At 44.0% G+C, this 20,978-nt stretch overlaps 10 protein-coding genes across 10 annotated transcripts; 3 read left to right on the top strand and 7 right to left on the bottom strand.

Moving 5' to 3' along the window:
- Positions 1-38: 38 nt before the first annotated feature.
- Positions 39-2,565, bottom strand: O0I10_004510 (uncharacterized protein; the record flags this gene model as incomplete). Its single annotated transcript, XM_058484569.1, has 14 exons — positions 39-74; positions 141-190; positions 253-348; positions 407-545; positions 618-1,026; positions 1,097-1,404; positions 1,473-1,536; positions 1,594-1,780; positions 1,840-1,874; positions 1,930-1,983; positions 2,041-2,132; positions 2,191-2,318; positions 2,392-2,443; positions 2,500-2,565. 14 exons carry the CDS (start codon positions 2,563-2,565, stop codon positions 39-41), a joined length of 1,716 nt encoding a protein of 571 aa, XP_058344830.1.
- Positions 2,566-2,705: 140 nt separating this feature from the next.
- Positions 2,706-3,963, top strand: O0I10_004509 (uncharacterized protein; the record flags this gene model as incomplete). The annotated part of the gene is made up of 5 exons (XM_058484568.1): positions 2,706-2,907; positions 2,966-3,085; positions 3,146-3,253; positions 3,315-3,845; positions 3,908-3,963. 5 exons carry the CDS (start codon positions 2,706-2,708, stop codon positions 3,961-3,963), a joined length of 1,017 nt encoding a protein of 338 aa, XP_058344829.1.
- A 92-nt stretch (positions 3,964-4,055) lies between these two features.
- Positions 4,056-5,566, bottom strand: O0I10_004508 (uncharacterized protein; the record flags this gene model as incomplete). The annotated part of the gene is made up of 9 exons (XM_058484567.1): positions 4,056-4,295; positions 4,351-4,409; positions 4,472-4,538; positions 4,605-4,718; positions 4,773-4,866; positions 4,971-5,148; positions 5,203-5,231; positions 5,311-5,406; positions 5,541-5,566. The coding sequence occupies 9 exons, from the start codon at positions 5,564-5,566 to the stop codon at positions 4,056-4,058; spliced, it is 903 nt and encodes a 300-aa protein (XP_058344828.1).
- A 192-nt stretch (positions 5,567-5,758) lies between these two features.
- O0I10_004507 (uncharacterized protein) lies at positions 5,759-6,641 on the top strand (the record flags this gene model as incomplete). Its single annotated transcript, XM_058484566.1, has 5 exons — positions 5,759-5,915; positions 5,975-6,096; positions 6,160-6,276; positions 6,340-6,399; positions 6,471-6,641. 5 exons carry the CDS (start codon positions 5,759-5,761, stop codon positions 6,639-6,641), a joined length of 627 nt encoding a protein of 208 aa, XP_058344827.1.
- A 237-nt stretch (positions 6,642-6,878) lies between these two features.
- O0I10_004506 (vacuolar transporter chaperone 1) lies at positions 6,879-7,320 on the bottom strand (the record flags this gene model as incomplete). Its single annotated transcript, XM_058484565.1, has 2 exons — positions 6,879-6,895; positions 6,966-7,320. 2 exons carry the CDS (start codon positions 7,318-7,320, stop codon positions 6,879-6,881), a joined length of 372 nt encoding a protein of 123 aa, XP_058344826.1.
- A 383-nt stretch (positions 7,321-7,703) lies between these two features.
- On the bottom strand, positions 7,704-9,402 carry O0I10_004505 (uncharacterized protein; the record flags this gene model as incomplete). Its single annotated transcript, XM_058484564.1, has 5 exons — positions 7,704-8,257; positions 8,356-8,491; positions 8,547-8,717; positions 8,801-9,111; positions 9,207-9,402. 5 exons carry the CDS (start codon positions 9,400-9,402, stop codon positions 7,704-7,706), a joined length of 1,368 nt encoding a protein of 455 aa, XP_058344825.1.
- A 262-nt stretch (positions 9,403-9,664) lies between these two features.
- O0I10_004504 (uncharacterized protein) lies at positions 9,665-11,416 on the bottom strand (the record flags this gene model as incomplete). Its single annotated transcript, XM_058484563.1, has 5 exons — positions 9,665-9,945; positions 10,008-10,077; positions 10,153-10,450; positions 10,516-11,112; positions 11,184-11,416. 5 exons carry the CDS (start codon positions 11,414-11,416, stop codon positions 9,665-9,667), a joined length of 1,479 nt encoding a protein of 492 aa, XP_058344824.1.
- Positions 11,417-12,692: 1,276 nt separating this feature from the next.
- On the bottom strand, positions 12,693-13,800 carry O0I10_004503 (uncharacterized protein; the record flags this gene model as incomplete). Its single annotated transcript, XM_058484562.1, has 4 exons — positions 12,693-13,193; positions 13,252-13,365; positions 13,463-13,545; positions 13,605-13,800. 4 exons carry the CDS (start codon positions 13,798-13,800, stop codon positions 12,693-12,695), a joined length of 894 nt encoding a protein of 297 aa, XP_058344823.1.
- Positions 13,801-15,082: 1,282 nt separating this feature from the next.
- On the bottom strand, positions 15,083-15,544 carry O0I10_004502 (uncharacterized protein; the record flags this gene model as incomplete). Its single annotated transcript, XM_058484561.1, has 1 exon — positions 15,083-15,544. The coding sequence occupies one exon, from the start codon at positions 15,542-15,544 to the stop codon at positions 15,083-15,085; it is 462 nt and encodes a 153-aa protein (XP_058344822.1).
- Positions 15,545-17,184: 1,640 nt separating this feature from the next.
- Positions 17,185-20,706, top strand: O0I10_004501 (uncharacterized protein; the record flags this gene model as incomplete). Its single annotated transcript, XM_058484560.1, has 8 exons — positions 17,185-17,801; positions 17,860-18,287; positions 18,344-18,525; positions 18,590-18,810; positions 18,877-19,961; positions 20,014-20,103; positions 20,159-20,220; positions 20,281-20,706. 8 exons carry the CDS (start codon positions 17,185-17,187, stop codon positions 20,704-20,706), a joined length of 3,111 nt encoding a protein of 1,036 aa, XP_058344821.1.
- Positions 20,707-20,978: the final 272 nt, after the last annotated feature.

The following is a 20,978-nucleotide window of genomic DNA, read 5'->3' as shown; positions in this document are numbered from 1 at the left end:
CGTTGTTTTATATTATTTGATCATTCTATCCAAGCTGTCTAATTCCATTCGCCACCATCAAATCCAATAAAGCCCTTGAAAACAGGATCAGTATACATGCATGATAGCCGCTTCCATCGACAACGACGACATCAACTTACTGTAAGGAGGAAAATCGGAAAGAACCGTTTCTTCTCTATTTGCGAACACCCTGCAGTTGTATGTAAGAGTTAGTGATCGAGAACCATGGTGGCAAAAAGATTTACTACTCACAATTCCATGCAGACGTCAATCGTCCATCGATGCAGCTACCAGCATCAAAGTAATTGTCGGCACCAGATCCATCAAAGCCATACGTGAAAAAGTCGACTGCAAATACCCCCAATGAATACTTTGTAAGCACACATAGACCCCCAATGTAACTTACAGCAAATGTCCTTTCGGCAATTCTCGACGCTTCCATACTGCTCATTGATATACGCTGCTATTGCTGGATCTTCTGCAATCTGATCTATCCGATCGAGTGTGTTGACGATAGGTGTGAGAATTCTGGATACTTGATTGTACTATCAACAACAACAACAGCAGGCGATCAGTCATATGGGGCAATCAAATTTCCCTTTGTCTTATTGGTTTACCTTGTCAATAAACATGAATGCATTGGGAACATCTCTATCACCAAGATGTACAGCGCTGCTGCCAACCCATGAACCACTCTTTTTTTGCGTTCGGCTAAGGATCTTATGCATCGCCATTCCAATGTTGCGGCATGGTTGTATACGTTGCAGGCCTTGACCCGTGTTGGTCAGCCGATATGGGCTCGAGGATAAGAGATCTTCATCGGATAAACTCCAAAGCATAAACATTTCATGCACAATTTCCCGCCACAGAGATAGTGATTGGTAAACGTATTCGTATTGGGTCTTGTGCGTGTGAGTAAGTCGATGACCATGTCGTCCAGCAATGATGGCAAGTGAATAGCCGCTTTCAGTCTTGTCACGATTAAAGTACTTTGTGAGGTACTTTATCATCTTCTCGCAAGGATCCCTTGTTGTTGATGGAGAAGCATGTAAGTGGTTGGATGATGACTTCTCTCCTCCTCACTCACACACGTTACCTGTTGGCTTTCAAGTATGCGTGATTGTCGGACAAGGATGCCACACAACGTGCAATGTCGTCTGCCGATATACGATCATTGGCGTACTTTTCACTCAACACTTGAACAGCACGTCGTTTGCGATCCACTTCAGCACTGATTTGGGTTCTTGACTTGAATTCAGGATTGATCTCACGGGTGGCAAGGGCAATCATGTCGTCATGTAAAAGTTCGAGGCTGTCTTTGGACTCCAAGAAATCGTAAACGGTCTTGATTGGCACAACACACGTGAATCCAAGAGCATCTTCAACATCAGGTGCAGTGGAATCCTACGTCATGTGTGTCAAAGGGTTGCCCTCTTTCTCTCTCTCGCTCACTCTCACGTTACTACACTTACCATGAGCATATACATGAGCTTGCCATAATTGGATCGCAGCTTTTCTGGATTCATGATCTTGTGTCTTTAACAAAAAAGATGAGTAAACATATGCCAAATGATAAAATCATATGAGACTAACCTTCTTCCCACTTCAAAGATTTGCTGATAAAATAGCTCGTTTTGCTTTGGGCTGGATTCAGAAAATAATTGATTGCCAAGCTTGTAGTCGCCGGCCACCAAAAGACCTGCGATGATGGCACATAGATCACGGATTTGTGTCACGATTCTCCTCGTCTTGTTGGCGTAAGTCAAGATATCAATCTTATCTATATACGCCATTAATACGATTCCTCTCTCCTCCTGCATTGTCATCATTCTTTCATACCTGTGTATTCGGAAACGTTCAAGGCCGCATCCAATCTTCCATATGCATGAGTATAATCCTTCATCCCATTGTCTCCAAAGATATACTTACAATCGTAGCAGGTTGCGTTCATACGAATCCAATCGAAGAGGGACATATTTTGCTCTATGCCATTGTACATGAATATAGGACATTGACAATGAACCACCCTTTTCATTATACCTTTTCTCCATCCATTGTCCAAACGTTGAACTACTACCACTTTGAATGATGGTACCATCCAATTCGAGCGTCACTGGTTGTTTCTCATCCTCCTATAATGGGTCCATGTTATTATGAATGAACAACAACAAAGATATTCCAAGTACTTGCCTTTGGCTTTTCTGTATCAATTAAGCTCATGGCATCAGCAGCAGCTGCTCCAGTATCTTTAAGAGGTGTGTCGACCTTGAGGTTGCGTGCTGTGTGTTTACGGCGGTTGCCAGTGCGATGAAGCATAGCTATATAAAGAGAAGAATGGCCACGTTATCTATCATGTGCTGTCATAGTAGTTCCTAGTCGTATCCGTCGTACCGTGGCATACTTCACAAAAGTCTTCGTCGCATTGCTCACAGAATACCGAAGCCTAAAGGACATGGAGGGTTACAATGGACGATCTCAAGGCATTAGCGGTTGCATTACCTCCTGATCACTGCATTCGACACAAAACAAGGGATGAAGCGAAGACGATGCGACTTGGAATTCCATATCCGTGATTAGCAAGGAGCGAGAAGGAAACAGAAAGGGATAAAGCGTCGATCCGAAAATGGCGACAGTAGTTCAGCTACCGAGAACGACGACAACGCACCCTCCCTTTTCTCCAGCAAACCCTGCTGCCACCGCCACCAATGCCGTCTCTCCAAAGTGCACTCAAGCATATACAATCGTCTGACGCCATGACAACTTTTTTGGAATCACACACCGTCAACGTCAACGAGAAGGATCAGCATGGCGATGCACTGGTTCATTTTGCTGCACGTGCTCATGCCGTCGACGTGTTGCAAGTGTTGCACGACCATGGTGCTGATCTCGGGGCTGTCAATGAGCACGGTATCGTTCACAGCATGATGGATATCCACAATGGTTGCAACTAACCTTGTCTACATAGGACGCCAGCCCTTGCATGAAGCTATTGATTCGATCGATTGTGTTGCATATCTTGTCAAACATGACAGCGTGGATGTTAATGCATTGAAACGAGGCGATTGGACACCCTTGATGAGTGCAGGTAAACGTTTCCATTGAAGACCCTCATGATACTCTATATATTAACATGTTGCATTAATAGCATTGAAAGGGAATCTGGATATCATCAAGATACTTGAACAAGCAGGTGCTCAACTCGATCGCATCACCAAAGATGGCAGGACGGCATTGCACCTTGCAATCCAGAATGGTAATAATGAAAACAAGTGAACGATGATATTGCTTATGTATTCAGGATGTTGTGTATATAGGTCACGTGGAAACAGCCATCTATCTTGCTGAACACTCGCCATCATCCGTAATGAAATGCACAAAATCAGGTCGCCTTCCTGCACAATTAGCAGCTGCACTTTCACCACCCGAGACATCCTATGCCATCACCTCTTTTCTCCTCAGCAATCCTTTATGGACCACACCTATACTCAATCATCGGGATAATTCAGGACGTGGTGTATTGATCGATGCAGCAGCAGCACGCAGCTTCCAATTACTCAAAAAGTTATTGCTTGAATATGACATTGATCCCAACCAAACGGATTCGATTCATCGGAGTATGATCCACTATGCTGCCATGATGGGCCATTTAGATACGCTCGAATTCATATATCACCTACGATTACCAAAGGATGTTTATTGGGACGCACCAGATAGCTGGGATCAATGGACACCTCTATTACATGCCGCTCGAGAAGGTCACACTCCCATTGTGAGATTCTTATTGGAAAACAAGTTGGCTGACAAATCATGGAAGGATAAGCGTGGAAGAACAGGCTATGACTTAGGTAAAAAAGGAAGAACCCTTTGCCATGCACGCACACATTGATTAATAATCTACATACAATAGCCAATACGTGGAATCATAGAGACATTTGTGAATATCTTCAGGGGATCTGTACATAGAATCGACTTGACACGTTTATAATAAATTAAGCTTGTCTATGCAAACAAACAATAATGCTGCAATGATGCGTGTTTGTGTTCTAGTGTTAATTCTACTGGTCATCGTCAAAGACATCAACACCCCAGAAAGACTTGGGGTTAATGAGACGCTTGGATTCAGTGACAAGGGAGTTGAGCTTGTTGAAATCTTCATCCGACAATTGCACATCTTGGAAGTTGGAAATGATACGGGAGTCAGTGACACTCTTGGGGATCACAGAGGTACCACGTTGAATGCCCCATCCAAGAAGAACTTGAGCGGGAGAAGCATCGTACTTTTTAGCAATAGCAGCCTACATAGCTCATGATGAATAATTTGATGTCACTTTTTTAACGTGTTGATCTTACCACTTGGTCATCCTTCATCAAAGGAGAATCGGTGCTACCCAAAGGAGAGTAAGCAGTAACTAATAAACAATATTAGTTACCTCCTATAAATGGATCTTCAATGTCAAGGAGGCATACGTACCATGGATACCATTCTTGCCACAGAATTCAAGCAACTCCTTTTGGGCAAGGTAAGGATGCAATTCAACCTAAGCCATTGGGGATGATATGTCAGCTCTTTTGCATTTGTAAGCAACTGGTAGAGAACATGTTACCTGGTTGACAGCGGGAACAATCTTTGCCGATTTGATCAATTCCTCCAACTTTTTGACGTTAAAGTTGCTAACACCGATAGCACGGACCTTGTCACCAACCAACTTTTCCATGGCCTTCAAAAAGTATTTGTAAGCATCGATGTTGACATGTCCACATCAACTACTTACGGCATAAGTCTCGGTGAAGGGGGTGGAATCAAATTGAATGTTGCCTTCAGCATCCTTGGGTGCCAAATCCTGGGACTCAGCAAAGGCAACAGGCCTAATATGCAAACGATCAGGGTTTGATTTGTCAGCTCGGACGCTCGGGCATTGAATTCTTGGTAATTGGGACAAGACATGGTCCCATCCCAAAACCACACTTACCAGTGCATCAAGTAAAGATCGAGATAATCAGTCTGCAAGTTGGCAAGCGAGGTTTCCAAAGCCTTGGCAACAAGATCAGGACGATGGGAGGTGTTCCAGAGCTTGGTGGTAAGGAAGATCTCCTTACGGGGGACACCACTATCCTTAAGAGCTTGACCCACTTCCTTCTCATTACCATCTACAAGGCTGTTAATATGGAAAAAAGTTATATGCAATAGATCGGTTCACTTACAAACAAAGGCAGTGTCAATATGGCGGTAACTGCATGAATAAGGGGGAAGTAAACACGTCATATTAGGAAAGAGCTTTATGCCAATGCTTCCAAAACACATCTTCTTACCCTGCCTTGAGAGCGGTCAAAACGGCTTGGTAGACTTCATTGGGCTTGGATTGCCAAGTGCCCAAACCGAGACATGGGATTTCAGCACCAGTGTTACTATGGGAATGTATAAATAGGTATTAGTGGTGATCAGTGACATGGCTGAGGCATCGTTTGGGGTGATGTGGATGATGATGGTGTCATCATGTGCAACCATCCTCTCATATGAGTATATAAACATGTACACTTACAGCTTGAAAGTACGTCCAGAAGCCATTGCAACAAGAATACGAGAAAAGGGAGAGAGTATAGTTTCTTCTCTCAATCGACGGGACTCCCTTTTATATACGCTATAAGCTGGGTGAGTTGCATCATCTTTTTTCCCTCCGCATTAAATAACCCCAGTACCAATAAGGAGGGGCCGACCAGCGAAACCGGCAGTACCAGCACTCAACTCGATTTATAAGCTATGCTGTGGATGGCGACATTGGTGGCGGGATTAGTCATTGCTCTCGTCATTCGACTATGGATCGTCATTCCAGGAAGGACTCCTCATTACGCATCGACTTCATCACCGCGTCTTCGGCGGCAGCAGCCTTGCAAGACGTGTATCTTTCTCGGTTCTGGTAAGCTCCTGCAGCTCATTTTAAAATCCAAGCTACTCAAGCGTGCTATTATATCATAGGTGGGCATACAGCCGAAATGTTACAGCTTGCACAGTATCTTGATCCTACCAGGTATACCCCACGTACGTATGTGATAGCATCATCGGATGCATTAAGTGCATCAAAGGTCCATCCGGATGAGGTATAATGTTCCCTTTTCTTGGTCACTTGGCATACGTAATACTTACTATCTTTTATATGTAAGTCCTACTTTATACCTCGAGCACGTCATGTGGGACAAGGATGGATCTCTGTGCCATGGACGACGTTGAAGGCTTTGTTGGTGGCATTTCAAATCATTTTCAAAACAATGCCTGATCTGGTAAGTGAGAGCTATGACAAAAGACACGTTTCATGTATGTGTGTGTTAACATAAACAAAAAAGATTCTGTGCAATGGTCCTGGCAGTTGTGTACCCATTTGTGTGGCAGCTTATATCCCCAAAGTAAGAAAAAAGAGGGTAGCAGCATCTCATCAATCCCATCCATTCATTCATGGCCTATCTCCCCCCAATAGATATTGGGTATCCATCCTATCCAGATCATCTATGTGGAATCCTTTGCACGCGTCAAGACACTTTCTTTGACAGGCAAATTGCTTTATCTCTTTGTGGATCGATTTTTGGTTCAGTGGCCCGAGTTGCAGGAGCGGTATAGTAAAGCTGAGTATAGAGGAATTTTGGTTTAGCGTTTCATTCAAGTAAAAAAAAAAAAAGTACGGCTGAAACAAACTTTGTGTGTATGTATAAGGAGCAAAACAAGTATACAAGTTGGAAGGGGAGAAAAGAAAAAGACGACTTTTTTTGGGGGAATTGTGTATGAGGGAGATGTTGGTGAGCGTATCAAGTAGAGCGTTTGGTGGTGAAATACGTGTGCTGTGTGTGTTGAGTGAGTGAGTACAGTAATTGGGAATGGAGGGATATCTTTATTCGCCAATGCGAACTATATCAATACCATCATCTATTAGTATCCATGATCACTTCTTTTTGCCCTTTCAAAAACCCCCACTTACGGTAAAAGTTGACGAGAATCGCAGCGAGCAAAAAGATGCAAAGCACGGTGGGACCAACCCTGTCATCGTAAGGGGCTGCTTCACGGTTTCGAATTTTGGTGGCTCGCCAATGGAAGGTATACAATGCATACATCATGACACCCATAGCAATGACAGTGAATAAGACAGCTGACATACGACCAATACGATCACCAAAGTTGAGCAAACCCATCGCGAGACCTCCAAGCACAACTGTAAAGTTGAGCCATGACAAAAAAGTACGCTCGTTGGCGAAGAAGACCTTGGGTTCAACACGAACCGGGAGGGCGATTCTTTTGCCTGTGGTGGATTCAAGGACGTTGTTGTTGTCAGCCATCAATGAAAAGGGCGAGATGAGAAAAAGGAACAAAGGAACAAAGGAAGAAAGAAAAGATCAAAAGAAAAACGAGACGAGATCCAAACTCACTTTTGTGGGTGCACGTACACACAGCCGATTGTGACGAAAGAATGTCATTGGATAACACGGGGCACGTGCTGTCAAACAGACGCCATAAAGCAGCAGCTGAGACTAGAACATTAAAAGTAGAAAAGCCCGCTCCCATGGTTGTACCGCCATACACTACAGCATGCATGCACACATCCCTATTGATCATCATTTCCCTTTCCGCGGGTATCTTTTTTTTGTGTTGGGTATGAAAGTCGTATTTATATGCATAAGAGAGAGAATTCACACATCGCTTTTGTACAAAATGATCTAATTTAACAAACAACACCAGCGTTGCTACCACTGTTGCTGTTGCCATTGCTACCGTTGCCATTGCTACCGCTGGTATTGGATGGGTCCACAGCTACCCGCTTATCATCACGGCCACTTTCTGCATGACGATCGATATATACGGTAGGATCATTCTCATCAGATGACGCGTCCGAAGTAGAAGATGACTCGGTCGATCCTGTCACTTGTTGTTGTTGTTGCTGTTGTTGATAACCAAGTCTCCTAGCAGTAGCATACAAGGGTTCATTGTCATCAGCATCTTGTGCAACCGACGTCATGTTCTCTTGCTCTGCCAAGGAACGTCGAATAGCTTCCATGACCATCCATTCCTCCAAATCCATATCCATGCCACGCATTGTCGATAAAAAGTGATTATACTCTGATGCTGTAGCTGATGATGCTGATCGATTTGAACGAGGACCATGTTGATGATTGTAACCAGTGGGGACAGTGCGTAAAAGAGTTGAACTCCGTCGGCTGTTGCTGCTTGTTGTTGAAGTCGTAGCCTGGGTCCTATGCCAATTGGGTCTCACATGATCTATGTGCGTGTGTGTGTGTGTGTGTGTGTGTATAAATATACAGCCCGTTATTACCAAAAAGAAACACCCATCATCATGGTTGTTCTTTATCACTTACCAACAAGGACAACGCTTGGATCACGATGACTAAGGGTAGCTCTACGTGGCCTACTTTCTGCAGCAGCAACGCCGGATGTGGTGTGGCGTGTACCTTCTTGCACTAGCGTGGTCGGTTCGTTATTACCGTTCCGAGACTATACGGAGTCAGATAAATTGGCAAGAAATGATATCACCATTACCACTATTTACCTTTTCGCTCCAAGCTGGGGGATGATAAATGATACCAAAGTTCTCTTGCATACAAAAGGGACATGTGGCAGGGGTATTGGGTGTTTCTGTGGGTCGTTTGATTTGTACAAAGCACTCTGTGCACAATGGTTGATCACAGCACCGTGAGTAGTTGATATTGGCGGGGTAATACTAAACCCAAAGAGTCAGTCGACCCATTTTCTTGCATTGTATGTAATGCGTCTAGACTCCTCCTCCATCACACTATCACCTACCAAAAAGCATATCGGACATTCGATAGCATTGTTGTAAAGCATTTCTCTTTGTAAACGCATACGCTCAAGTCTTAGCTGCCTTTCGGATACTGGTTTGGTGGCTGCTGTATGATGACATTGTTGTTGTTGTTGTTTTTTGCTGCTGTTGCAACTAGAGCTGGATGCACTACGAGGTCTTCCACCATTACTTTCAGCACGTCGTGTAGAGGAAGAAACAGTGGACATGGATGATGATGCAGCGGGAACAGGTGGTTCAAGTAATGTTGGGCGTGTGAAGGTGGGTACAACCACTTCCGGAGGCTCTGGCAGCCCTAAAGATAACAGCACGAGTATTATGTCAACGCGAATGACCCAAAACGTAATACATAAACCATCACCACCAACACCATCCTTGTGTGTAGTATACCTTTATAAAAGGGAGCAAGCTTACGACTCAATATCAAGTTGCGTACACATCTTAGGTCATAGTCTTGTAAAGCCGTGGGATACAATCCATTGGGGAGCACGGGCCCAAAGTCGACAAGGTCCTTGACTTTGTGGTGGGTGGAGGAATGAGAAGAGTGGTTTTCAGGGTCATTGGCTTTTGAAGTGTTTGCACCCATTGCGTTGTGGAATTGTATATGCGAGAAAGAAAAGAAAAAAAGGAAAAAGGAGATAGGAGAGAAAGAAGAAAAGGAACAAGGAACAGCAATAACAGCAGCAACAGCAACAGCAGCGGGTTGTCAATCCTTTACAAGTTCCTGCGCAGCATAGTGTGAGCTAACGACGGCAACGGGAGGTGGGGGGAGGGAAAGTGACCATGCGGGAGAAATGCCACGGTTACCAAAAAAGGAACGATGTGTACATCAGCTGGTGCAGTAAACTTTATTGTTCAGCTAACCATTTTGCCTGAAGTATGTCCTGAGCGCACGCCCGTTTTGCCACATCCACTTCCAGCATGGGTGACAAGAATTCATTTAATCCATCAGCTTCGGCAGGTGGCATTTGGAATTGATCATGCAATACATCTCTTAATCGTCGATAGCGCAGCTTTTTGATCCTTCGTAATTCCCCTTTGCGGTTAAAGAACTCTCGGGAGAATTCCCCATCCATAGTAAGACTCCGAGGTACACGTAGCATCAACTCAATAATTTGCGCCAAATGATCTGCAAGTCATCTCGCGTGGTCAGCTTATTAATTCCTTATATCCAATATGCTTCTTCCTTACCATCATCCTTATCATATTTAAGCCCTGCACGAGGATCAAATAAAAACTCGCCTGTGAGAAGCTCAAACACCTAATAACGACACTCTTAGTTCCTTTCTGTTTTTCCTCTTCACGTTGTTATGCATATGCACACACACAAACTTACCAACACCGCCATACTCCACATGTCGGCCCGATCATTCCACCTGGCACCAACAATGACTTCTGGACTACGATATTGTCGTGTTTGAATAATGTGTGTATTGTCGCTTTCCAACCAACAGGCATTGCCGAGGTCTGCAATCTTGACGACGATATCCTCAAATACTCGACTTGGGTCACCATTATCGGGGATGATGGCTGCAAAATCCAGTACTGCTGATCGGATGATAGGTGTATCATTGTTGTTGTTGTTGTTGTCGTTATCATGATGAATCGCCATTGAACCCATTTTGCTTTCTAAGCTGATACAACAAATGTGAATCAATCATGAGCTTATTTGCTACATCCCAAGCACGCATATACTTACGTGACACCATTCCCTTCATTTTGTGCTGTTTGAGCCTCCTTTGCAGCCTTTTGCTTGATCTTTTTCTTTAACCTTTTCTTGCGAGATTTGCTCATGCCGGTGGTGTCGATGCCTTTGAGTAATGGTTCCTGATGTGCTGATGATGTTGTTGTTGTGTTGGATGGTTGTTTGTTGATGTGCTGTGAAAGAATCTCTGCTGTTTCCTTTTTCAGATAGGACTCAACATCCGGTATCCAAACCAATACATTCTCAGGTTTGATGTCTGTGTGGACGATGTTGCATTCACGATGTAAATAATCGAGGCCAAGAAGAACTTGCTTGGTGATACGTTTGACAATGGATGGTGGGATGCCCTTGTATCGATAGCGTTTGATGAGGGAGAGCAAGCTTTCACCAAGAACTTCAAATGTCATGCAAACATGTTTCCCATTTGGGCCCGTGTGCCAGAAATGATCCAACAGCTGTGCGACATGTTGCCATCCAACTGCATTCGGATTCGACACCTTGACAGCTTCCAATAACTTGATCTCTTCCAATGCACTCTCTGTAAAATGCTCAGCTGACTTGACAATCTTGAGTGCAACATGTCGCTCGGCACTAGAGAGGTATGTATATACATAGACGTCAATCCCTGCTTGGTATCAACCACCATCATCATCCTCACTTACACTGTATCATAAGCTAACCACACTGTTGAGAAATGTCCCCAGCCGAGCTTACGCACCACAATGTACCGATCATTGCTAAACCGATCGCCAATCGACACTGGATGGTAGCCGCCCTTTTTGTAATCTTCGAGGTCCTCCTCGTCATCGGATCGGATCGACTCCGCATCTGAATAGTCGCTTCCGCTGTCATAATCATTCAAGGGCCTAGGGGGATGTGGAGCTGTCGGATTCATGGTGCATGTAGCCGGCTTGGGCGTTGCCTGTTTTTCCCTTTGGTGTGTTTTGTAGAGAGATAAAGAGAGATAAAGTCGCACGCTCGTTGTCCCCCGCAACCAGATTTTCATGACCGTGGTGATAGTTTCCATATTAACAACAATAGGAGTCTCTCTTTTCCTCTCATCATTGTACCCTTATCATGATCCCGTTCTATTGTATCTTGTCTTATTTCAATGCTTTACAACATCGACCACAATGGAATCATTTACCATCATCATCACCATGTTTTGTCATATCCTTATTTGGAATGAAACAATAGCAACCATCTGATCAGCCGTCATCAGTGCGTGCACATCCTCCCCCTCATCCTCCTCCTCCTCCTTTTACGAATCTGGCAAACAACTTGTGACGATCATCATCGAACATGATGATGTATTATGGAGTGATAGGATGGTGATGTATCATCCACTCTTTGTGCTTGAATTAAACAATGGCTTAATAGGAAATTAAAAAATGCTACATCCAACCTTATTTATTGAGCATCTTCAAAATGGATCATACTACACACTATGACGATGTTGCCTTGACCATGCTACAGATATGAGATGCAACAACCTTGTTAGATCGACGAGTTGAAAGTTGTCATTGACCCCCCTCATTCACTTTGGCTTTTGTTCTTTTTCATCGTAACATGTACATAGATCGATCAAACGTCCATCAGCTGAAGCCTTACCTTAGCTAATAAGAGCATCCACTGTATCCTTTAAGAGGGTTGGTATGTAAGCATCACGTGAGCAAACTATATCTCAATAATGCAACGTGCATTTCTTCTTACCCATAAGAGGGCATCAGGCTATTGATCTCACTCGGTAGGTCACGCGCATGAATTGACTCGGGTCATTGTTGTGTTACTCGATGCTACAATATAGTGGACCATAGTAGTATCTATGTCGCTCAAGTAGACGGCAGCTCATACACATTTTTCACAATAAAAAAGAAGTAGACGCAATTTCCTATTTGACAAGAAACATAATGCTATTTGAGAGAAAAGACAAAAAGGAAAATGGTGGGAGGGGGGCGTAACTATACGGGAAGTAAGAGGGAGAGAGAAAGGAGAAAGAGAAAATTCATCACGATGGATCATATGGCGGATCAAAGAGGTAGTAGAGTGGATGTTGGAAGAAGAGGATGATGGTTGTGGTGGTGGTATGTTGTTGTGGTCAAAGCAATAATGTGATGTGAAAGAGAAAGAGAGAGAGAGTAAATCTGGCTAAATCGACAAATAGATTGGCATTACTCTTCCATGCGATCAATGTTGTTGTTGGTGGTGGTGGTGGTGGTGTTGGTCTTTGTGAGGTTTTTCAAGAGTCGCTTTTGAAGATATTCCCAACGTTGTTTGCAACAAGAGGATGAATGGCGACCACCAAACTTGGCTGAAAGGGCGTACCAGTTGTCTCCTCGCATTCTTTTGAGAATATACTCCATCAAAATCTTATCGTCGTCATGGGTCCATCGCTCGTATCCACGGATGGTTTGGTTGTATTTGCGTACAGGTGGTAATTTTGACTTGGTGATGACTTGCTTATTGTTGATCGCTGTTGTCGCATGGAGAGGAGGTGATGGGGGTAAGAAAGATTCATGTTGCTTCAATGCAGGTGATTTCTCGTCGCTACTAGAATCCCTTGGCGGTGTGAGTGGTCGCCAATGTCCACTTGTTGATGATGATGGTGAAGAAGCAACAAGGGAGGGTGTTCCAGGGTCTTCAATGGATGTTGACGGGGATCGTTCATGGATCTATATTCCTTGTAAGAGATCTCACACAAAACATGCCACTCAAAAGATATCTTTTTACCCTATCATTGGTGTTTTCAACTACAGGTGATTGATGTACTTGATCGACCACATAGGCAATGACGTCCTTGGTGGAGGGGAGACGGGCAATCTTGCTTGTGCTGGGTTTCGGGACCTGGATGTTCAAATAGCGTTTATTAAGCACGCATTCAATTATGCCGCACCACCACTCACGAACGCAACGCCATCATCGACAAGTGGATGATACATACCTCGTTTGTTTCTTGTTCATCATCGCTACTATCGTCCAAGAGATTTCCTTCTTCGTCGTATTCAACCACAAGCTTTTCTCTCACTGGAATGACGCATGTTAGCGGATGAGCTCAATGAGCAATAGACAACAATGGTTGCTACCTTTGCGTGACAAATGCTTGGGTAATGAGGGGATGCCGGTTTGACGGTAGTTAAGGTAGATTTGCCTCACAGCTGTCGATGAGAGACCTGAGATACGTGCCACTGTTCTTTCAGAAGCTCCAGCCTGGAAGGCACCAACCACCAACCACCGCTTTGCTTCGTTGGAGTCGTTTTGTATTCGACCTCGAGGTGCCATTTGTGTGTCAATGAAAGAGATGCTTAAAAAAGTTGAGTGTTGATAGGCTGCTGCTTAAGCAGGATAGTGTTCTTGTGTGGGAAGAAGAAGCTAGAAAAGGAGAGACACTAATTCCCCGACTGCCTATGGACCACCTAAACCGGTTCCACTACCGAAAGGATCCTTTTGGGCCACGAGATCTCCACTATCTATCATCAAGAATACCTATATATAATATATACGCATACACATACACGCACATTCAATAAACGAGTTCCTTGGTTACATGTTGCTATGGCGTTGCTATGTAATCCAAAACGATAACAACCATGAATCCCTCGTATCGATGTTGGTAGTCATTAGTATCCTCGCGTCTTTTCATTCAATATGGCATGTTTATTATCTCTACAAGCAAACACTCATGATGCGTAAAATGGATGGGTCATTGTAAATGTGGTTTCTTTATGTTGAAAATCATTGATAAGGGTAACCTGCATTCATCGTTGTGAAGGCACCTGGAACAGACAAGGAGGACCACAACATGTAGGAACCCTGGATAGCGGGTTAGGTGATCGTTTTTGGTTGTGTTGTACGTGTATATATGTATGTGTGTGTGTTGTATGCAAATGAGCAGTGGGGAGGTGCAGTGTAACATTTCTCATGTGCATTTGCCAAGGTCAGCTGGGGGAGAAACGACTGAAATCTATGAGTGTCTATATCACCTTATTGGGTTTTGTGAGGTATTAAGTACAAGAAACGCCATGTTGCGCGCCAAAGAAAGGATGAAAGACTAGGAATAGTAATTATGAATGACACAATGGGCGGGATTGTATTGAAACAGAACTATGCGTGGACGATCTGGCTAATTAAGCTACAGCCTTGTTCCCTTCAAGTTGCCAAAAGAGAAAGCAATTTTGACTTTTGGTGTATGGTTTGTTGCACATGCGAATCCGACAACGCCCTCCCCCTCCCCCGAAAAATCCAATCAAGCAAACCGATAGATTGGTGTGCCAAAGTGTGTTCTCTTCTCTCTTTGTCCCCCAAATGAATTGCCACGTGCAGTGGAATTGTGAATGGGTCTGTGGGATTGTGATCATACTGCAGTCTTTATACAAAGCAAACGAATAATACATATGATGGAGGATGAAGGGGAGGGCTTAAAAATATAATGCATGCTATAATGATGGGAATGGGCTGCAAGTGGCCGGGACAATGAAATAATGACTGACACTACGCAAACATCTTTTTGAAGAAAAAAGGGGGATATACTGAATCGCTGATGATGGTGGTATTGTTGAGCCAACTACTTTTTCTTGGCATGTTCAATATGCTGACGCACAATAGCCTCTGCCAACTGTTGCATGGATGAACAATTGGAAGAACGCATAGGTGTTCTCCAACGTGGTGTCATTGATCCACCAGGTGCAGATCGACTACGTCTTCGATCATAAGGCGAATGACGTGCCATAGCCTTGAAGCGTTCTTGCTTGTAAGTCTCGTACATGGTTTGATCCAACTCGATTGCATCAACTAGCACGTCGAGTGAAAGACGTTGCTTGTCTTGATAGCTTGGCATTCTCAATGGGGCTGATACAGTGCGTGCATGGTTTCTCGTAGTAGCGGTTGTTGTTGTAGTGGTGGTAGGTTTGGTTGAGGTATCAATGGGCTTGCACAAGGATTGAAAAGATGGGAGGACCACCTTTTTCTTGATACCTCCACCCTTTGGCATCCATACATCCTGATTTTGCTCTTGCTTGATATACATACTACACACAATTGACTATGGCAAAGAAAAGAAAATGGAAAGGAAAAAGAATCGTGCTGAAATTAGATAGAGAGAGAAATCATGTAAGCTTTATAATCGCCCCTGAATTCCAGTGTATTTTGATCTGAACCGACAACCACTTACTACTTGCACATCATTACACTCACCGCCATACGGAGTCGTTCTTTTTCTATCTTTTGCACACACACACAGAGCAAGAGAGGAGAAGGGGTCTATGATGACTGCTCTTCATCATCAACCGCTGCCCCCCTTTTTAATGCGGATGGTGGTCAGTTGCATAAACATGTGCTATCGTTGTACATGATTTTCTATTATAGTACCCGGATGTCGTGTATGCAAGCATGGTAGCCATGCTGTATGTAGAGGATCCATGTTGTGCATTGCATTCAAGGAACACGACATGTACGGGCGCAATGAATATCATTGTTTGGTTAACGACCCTGTTTTTTGGGGAGAGAAGGGTGAAGATGGAATGCATTTGAGTGGCGTTGCCGTGATACACGTGTTGATTTTTACGAGCGAGATGGCTTTCGCATTAGGAGCCGCTCGTTAGTATAAAGACGTTGATGCTTGTATATTAAGGGAGCCTAATGCCTTTATTAGTACTTCCATCATAGCTCAAATGTCTCTTATGGGACACGTGAAACTGGAATCAAATCAAATAATCCTGTGATGTGTCAGTTTCATGAGAAAAATCTGGAAAGATATTAAAGATGAGATTCCTTATGTTGCCATAGCAGCAAAATACACCCTAATTCCTAATACGTGAGACCCCCACTAAGCAATCCATAGCTTATTGTTATCAAGCAAATGCATCTATTTATTACATCAAAGCTTGCTTATCGTGTAAGAAGCAAATGTGATGTATAAGACGTATGTAAGAGTGTCGGGTTTATCATGCCATCCCCTTACGCATAGCGATTGCTATTATAAAGCAGTGCTGATATGAGTGATTGCATCATGCACTTTATTGTCAAGAAATGGGTCTATCTCAATATCGATTAAGCAAGATTGTATCTTATCCTTGTGCATCCATCAATGGATCCAGTACATGGAGCGGCTGTAATGGTAGCCAATCATGGGCTTGTAAGCTGATTCGGATTTCCTGTTCTCGTAGTTTTTCGCAAGCTCTCTCTCACCTGTGCCTTTTTCTTCTTTGGATTCCACGCAAATACTCGTCGCAAGATTCTCCTCGCAGGTCAATTGCAAACTCGATTCTGACCATCCTATTACCGGTACTTGTCCTTTTCGTTGATTGCTTCTTGCGCTTCTCCTGGCTACAATGCACCCAACAAAAAGCCCTTGCAACACCCACATATTTCACATTCATACCCCCATGCACTCTCCCCTACTCGATCGGGCATTTTCAGTCGCATTGAGTCACAGCATACCCTGAAAGAAGCTTAATTGTATGATATGAAGGGCGTATTCTCATTGCTATTTCTTGTTTCTGATCTCTAGAACGGACGGCTTCCACAACGCACATCATCGAGTCCTTCAACATACACGATCTTGTCTGCTCGACTGCTTTTATCACGCTAGTGATCGACCTCTGCTTCATCTGGATCTTTATGCAAATGACAAAGTCGATGCATCTGTCCAAGAAACAACCGACAACCATGCCAACCGCTTCTGCCAACACAAACACCGTATCCAACAATAATAACATGACAACGCTCCCCACCACCGACAAGTCAAAGAAGAAGAAGAAGCCAACAAAAAAGGCGAATGACTTGGATGAGGATGCAGCTGTAGCAAACGTGCAACAACATCATCATCAGCAACAACAGCAGCATCCATCAACAACACACCATCAACACCATGCACATGCACCACCACCTCCACCACCGACAACAACAACAACAACAACGCATGATAACTTGTCCACATCATCCAAGCGAAAAAAGAAGAAAAAGACCACCTCATCCACATCACCTGCAAACAAGTCACCATCAAGAGCTGATCATCCATCAAGTGGTGCTGCTGCCGCTGCCGCTGTCGCTGCTGCCGCTACTTCATCTTCACCTCATTGGCTTCGTGGATCGAAAAGTACTGGAGATGCTTTTTGGTCAAGTATGAGCAACAGCGAAGAACGACAAAAGATTCGAGAATTCTGGTTACAATTGAGTGAGGATGAACGACGATCACTTGTCAAGGTGGAAAAGGAGGCTGTCTTGAAAAAGATGAAGGAACAGCAAAAGCATACATGCAATTGCTCGGTCTGTGGCAAAAAGCGGTAAGCATGTGGTGGTGGCATTGTGTATGTGGATTGTCAGCTGATAATTTTATTGTAGTACGGCCATTGAGGATGAGCTGGAAGTGTTATACGATGCATATTACGAGGAATTGGAACAGTACGCGAATCATCAACGACAAACTGGTATCTATGGCCCATCACCAGAACAAGCCGCAGCTGTGGCAGCAGTAACCGCTGTCGCCTACAACAGCAATGGTGCATTTGGAAATGGTTATGGTCCACCACATCACCTTGACGACGACGATGACGACGACGATGATGGAGATGATGAAGAGGAGGATTATGACGATGACGAAGATGACGAAGACGATGAAGATGAAGATGACGCTTCTGTACAGTCCGATGATATATCAGATGGTGATCACAGCTCTTGCGATGATGGTTCTACATCTTATCCAGCACAAATCAGCACTACCGCATCAAATAAGGATTATTTGAGCTTTGGCAACAGTCTTCAAGTCAAAGGTTAGATTCAAGACATCATTTCAATATCCTTTATGTATGCTCACTTTATGATTTAGGTGGCATATTGACAGTGGCTGACGATTTACTTCAAAATGATGGGCGAAAGTTCCTTGACATGATGGAGAAGTTGGCTGAACGACGACTACAAAAGGAAGAAGAAGTCAGCGAGCAAGCTGAGGAATATTTGGATGAAGTCGATGAGGACGACGATGAAGTTTACGAAGATGAGGAAGAAGAGGTATGTGGGATACAATGACTACTTTATGCAAGCCGTGATTACTCATGCATGTCATTGTTTATAGGACACGAGGACTGAAGAACAGCGCATGGAAGAAGGACGACGCATGTTCCAGATATTTGCTGCACGAATGTTTGAACAACGTGTACTTGCTGCTTATCGTGAAAAGGTCGCTCAAGAACGGCAACAGCGACTTCTTCAAGAGCTTGAGGAGGAAGATCGTCTTCGACAAGAACGTGAACTCAAGAAGCAAAGAGAAAAGGAACGCAAAAAGGATAAGAAGCGGTAAGTAAATGTCTATGGGTATCCTATAGCATTGATTACTAATGGCATGATGTATGTATTTATTAGACAATTGAAAAAGCAAAAGGAGGAAGAGCGATTGGCTTTGGAAGCTAAGCGTAAAGCTGAGGAGGAAGCAGCAAAAGCAGAGCGCGAAAGGAAGCTTGAGGAAGAACGGCAAAAGCGTGAGCAGGAACGACTTCGAAAGGAAGAAGAACGACGACAACGTGAAGAAGAGCGTATACGAAAGGAGGAAGATAAACGACGACGTTTGAAAGAAGAACGAGAACGCGCTGCCGAGAAAGAAAAGAAGCGAAAGGAGAAAGAGGAAAAGGAGCAACGGGAGCGTGAAGAACGAGAGCGTCTTGAGCGTGAAAAGAAGGAAGCCCTTGCAGCCAAGCGAAAAGCTGAAGAGGATGGACGACGTGCCAAAGAACAACAGGAAGAGCTTTTACGACAAGAAAAGGCAAAAGCTGATGTCAAAGCTGATACGACAAAGAGCTCAAGTCCATTACCTGCTACAGCAACAACAACAGCAACTCCTATGCGACCTGTTATTGACGAAGCTGCTCGACAAAAGACATTGATGGATGCTCTTGTTGGTGCCCCTGCTTCCTCTTCATCATCATCATCTCCGCAACCTTTACTCAACCGTACCAGCTTGCTTAGTGCGGGTATCGCCAATATTCCTCATTCAATGCCTGGTGATATCAAGCCGCTTGGTATGGATATGCCACAACCACCTCATCCTCTTTTCCCTCCACATCCATTTGCTGCTCGAGACATACCACCACCTATTGGTCCTGTAAGACAAGGTGAACCTGCTACAAGCCCTACTCGAGGATATGCACCACTTGGTGGTGGTGGTGGTGACCGAGGGATGTTACCTATTGGTCATGGTCGTCTTTCTTCATCGTTTGATGCTGGCCGCACTGTAGCACCACGACCAGGAGCACAAATTGCACCTATTGGACAACCTGTCAATGGCAGACGACCCTCTACTACAGCTGGCCCAGTTGGCAGCCCAATGGGTTCTCGAAATCATTGGCTCAATAGCGGCGCTGATGATGGTAGCAACAAACGGTCGCCACTGGCAACGAGTGATGCCGAGAATTCCTTCTTTTCAAATTTCCTATTTGGGGATCATGGCAGAGGTATGTATATATGGATTGTTGTTATCAGTCAATTCTAATATGCATTGTTTAGACATGTCTTTGATGCATCCAGAATTGGCAACTTCCAGGTTACAAGAGAGGCGATTTTCCCTTGAAAGTGCTGGCGTTGGCTGGACCAATGGTAAGATTTGCAGCATAGCAACCCTATTTTATTTGAACCTTACCTATGCAATTAGGCTGGACTGCATCAACAGCTTTATCGGATAATGTACACGGCAAGCTTTTCGGAGATGTTTTGGTAAAGCGAATATTACTTGATCTTTTTGCATTTTCCTTTTGACTGAGCATTTTGTATTAGTGCGATCGTACAAGTACAGTATTGGAACGAGCACGGACGGCATATCACAAGTTGGATGAAATCACTCAAGCCAAGTACTTTATGAGCCCGCCTCAATTTTATACACTTGTACAACTGCACCGTATGATGTGTGATATGTATTATGATACGCAAGTGGACATCCAAGAGCTATATGAGGCGATCAATACACCTGGTAGTGGGTTCCAATGTATCAGCCACGCACATCACGGTTATATTGTCCGCTATGATCGACCGTTAGGGATGTCCTCCAATTCACCTATTCATCCGCCACACTTGACATCACCTCCCCTAGCACCCCCACTTGCAACAGCAGTATCAGCATCGTCATCTACTACACAGCAACCTCCTACGCAGGCACAGCAACAATTGAAAGGAAATCAACAATTGTTTGGTAGTCTGTCATAAGGATGGGGAATAAATCATTTCATATCATTCATCATCATTGCGACACATGCAACCTATTCATAACGTCTTTTTCCTTCTTGTGATGTGGCTGGCAAAGTGGCTCTGATATAGCTAGCACTATATAGCATAGCTTTTATGCAGAAACCAGAAACCTATATCCTCTTTAGGTAAACAAGTGCAAAGCCCCTATCAAATAGCTCATCCAAGCCGTGTGTGTGTATGTGTGTGTGTGTGTGTGTGTGTGTGTGTGACAATAACTGTATTACATGTAA

Source organism: Lichtheimia ornata, assembly GCF_029851405.1.
Source record: "Lichtheimia ornata isolate CBS 291.66 chromosome Unknown scaffold00016, whole genome shotgun sequence".
Lineage (NCBI taxonomy): Eukaryota > Fungi > Mucoromycota > Mucoromycetes > Mucorales > Lichtheimiaceae > Lichtheimia > Lichtheimia ornata.
The sequence above is the reverse complement of the archived record's forward strand: the minus strand, read 5'-3'. Positions and strand labels throughout refer to the sequence as shown.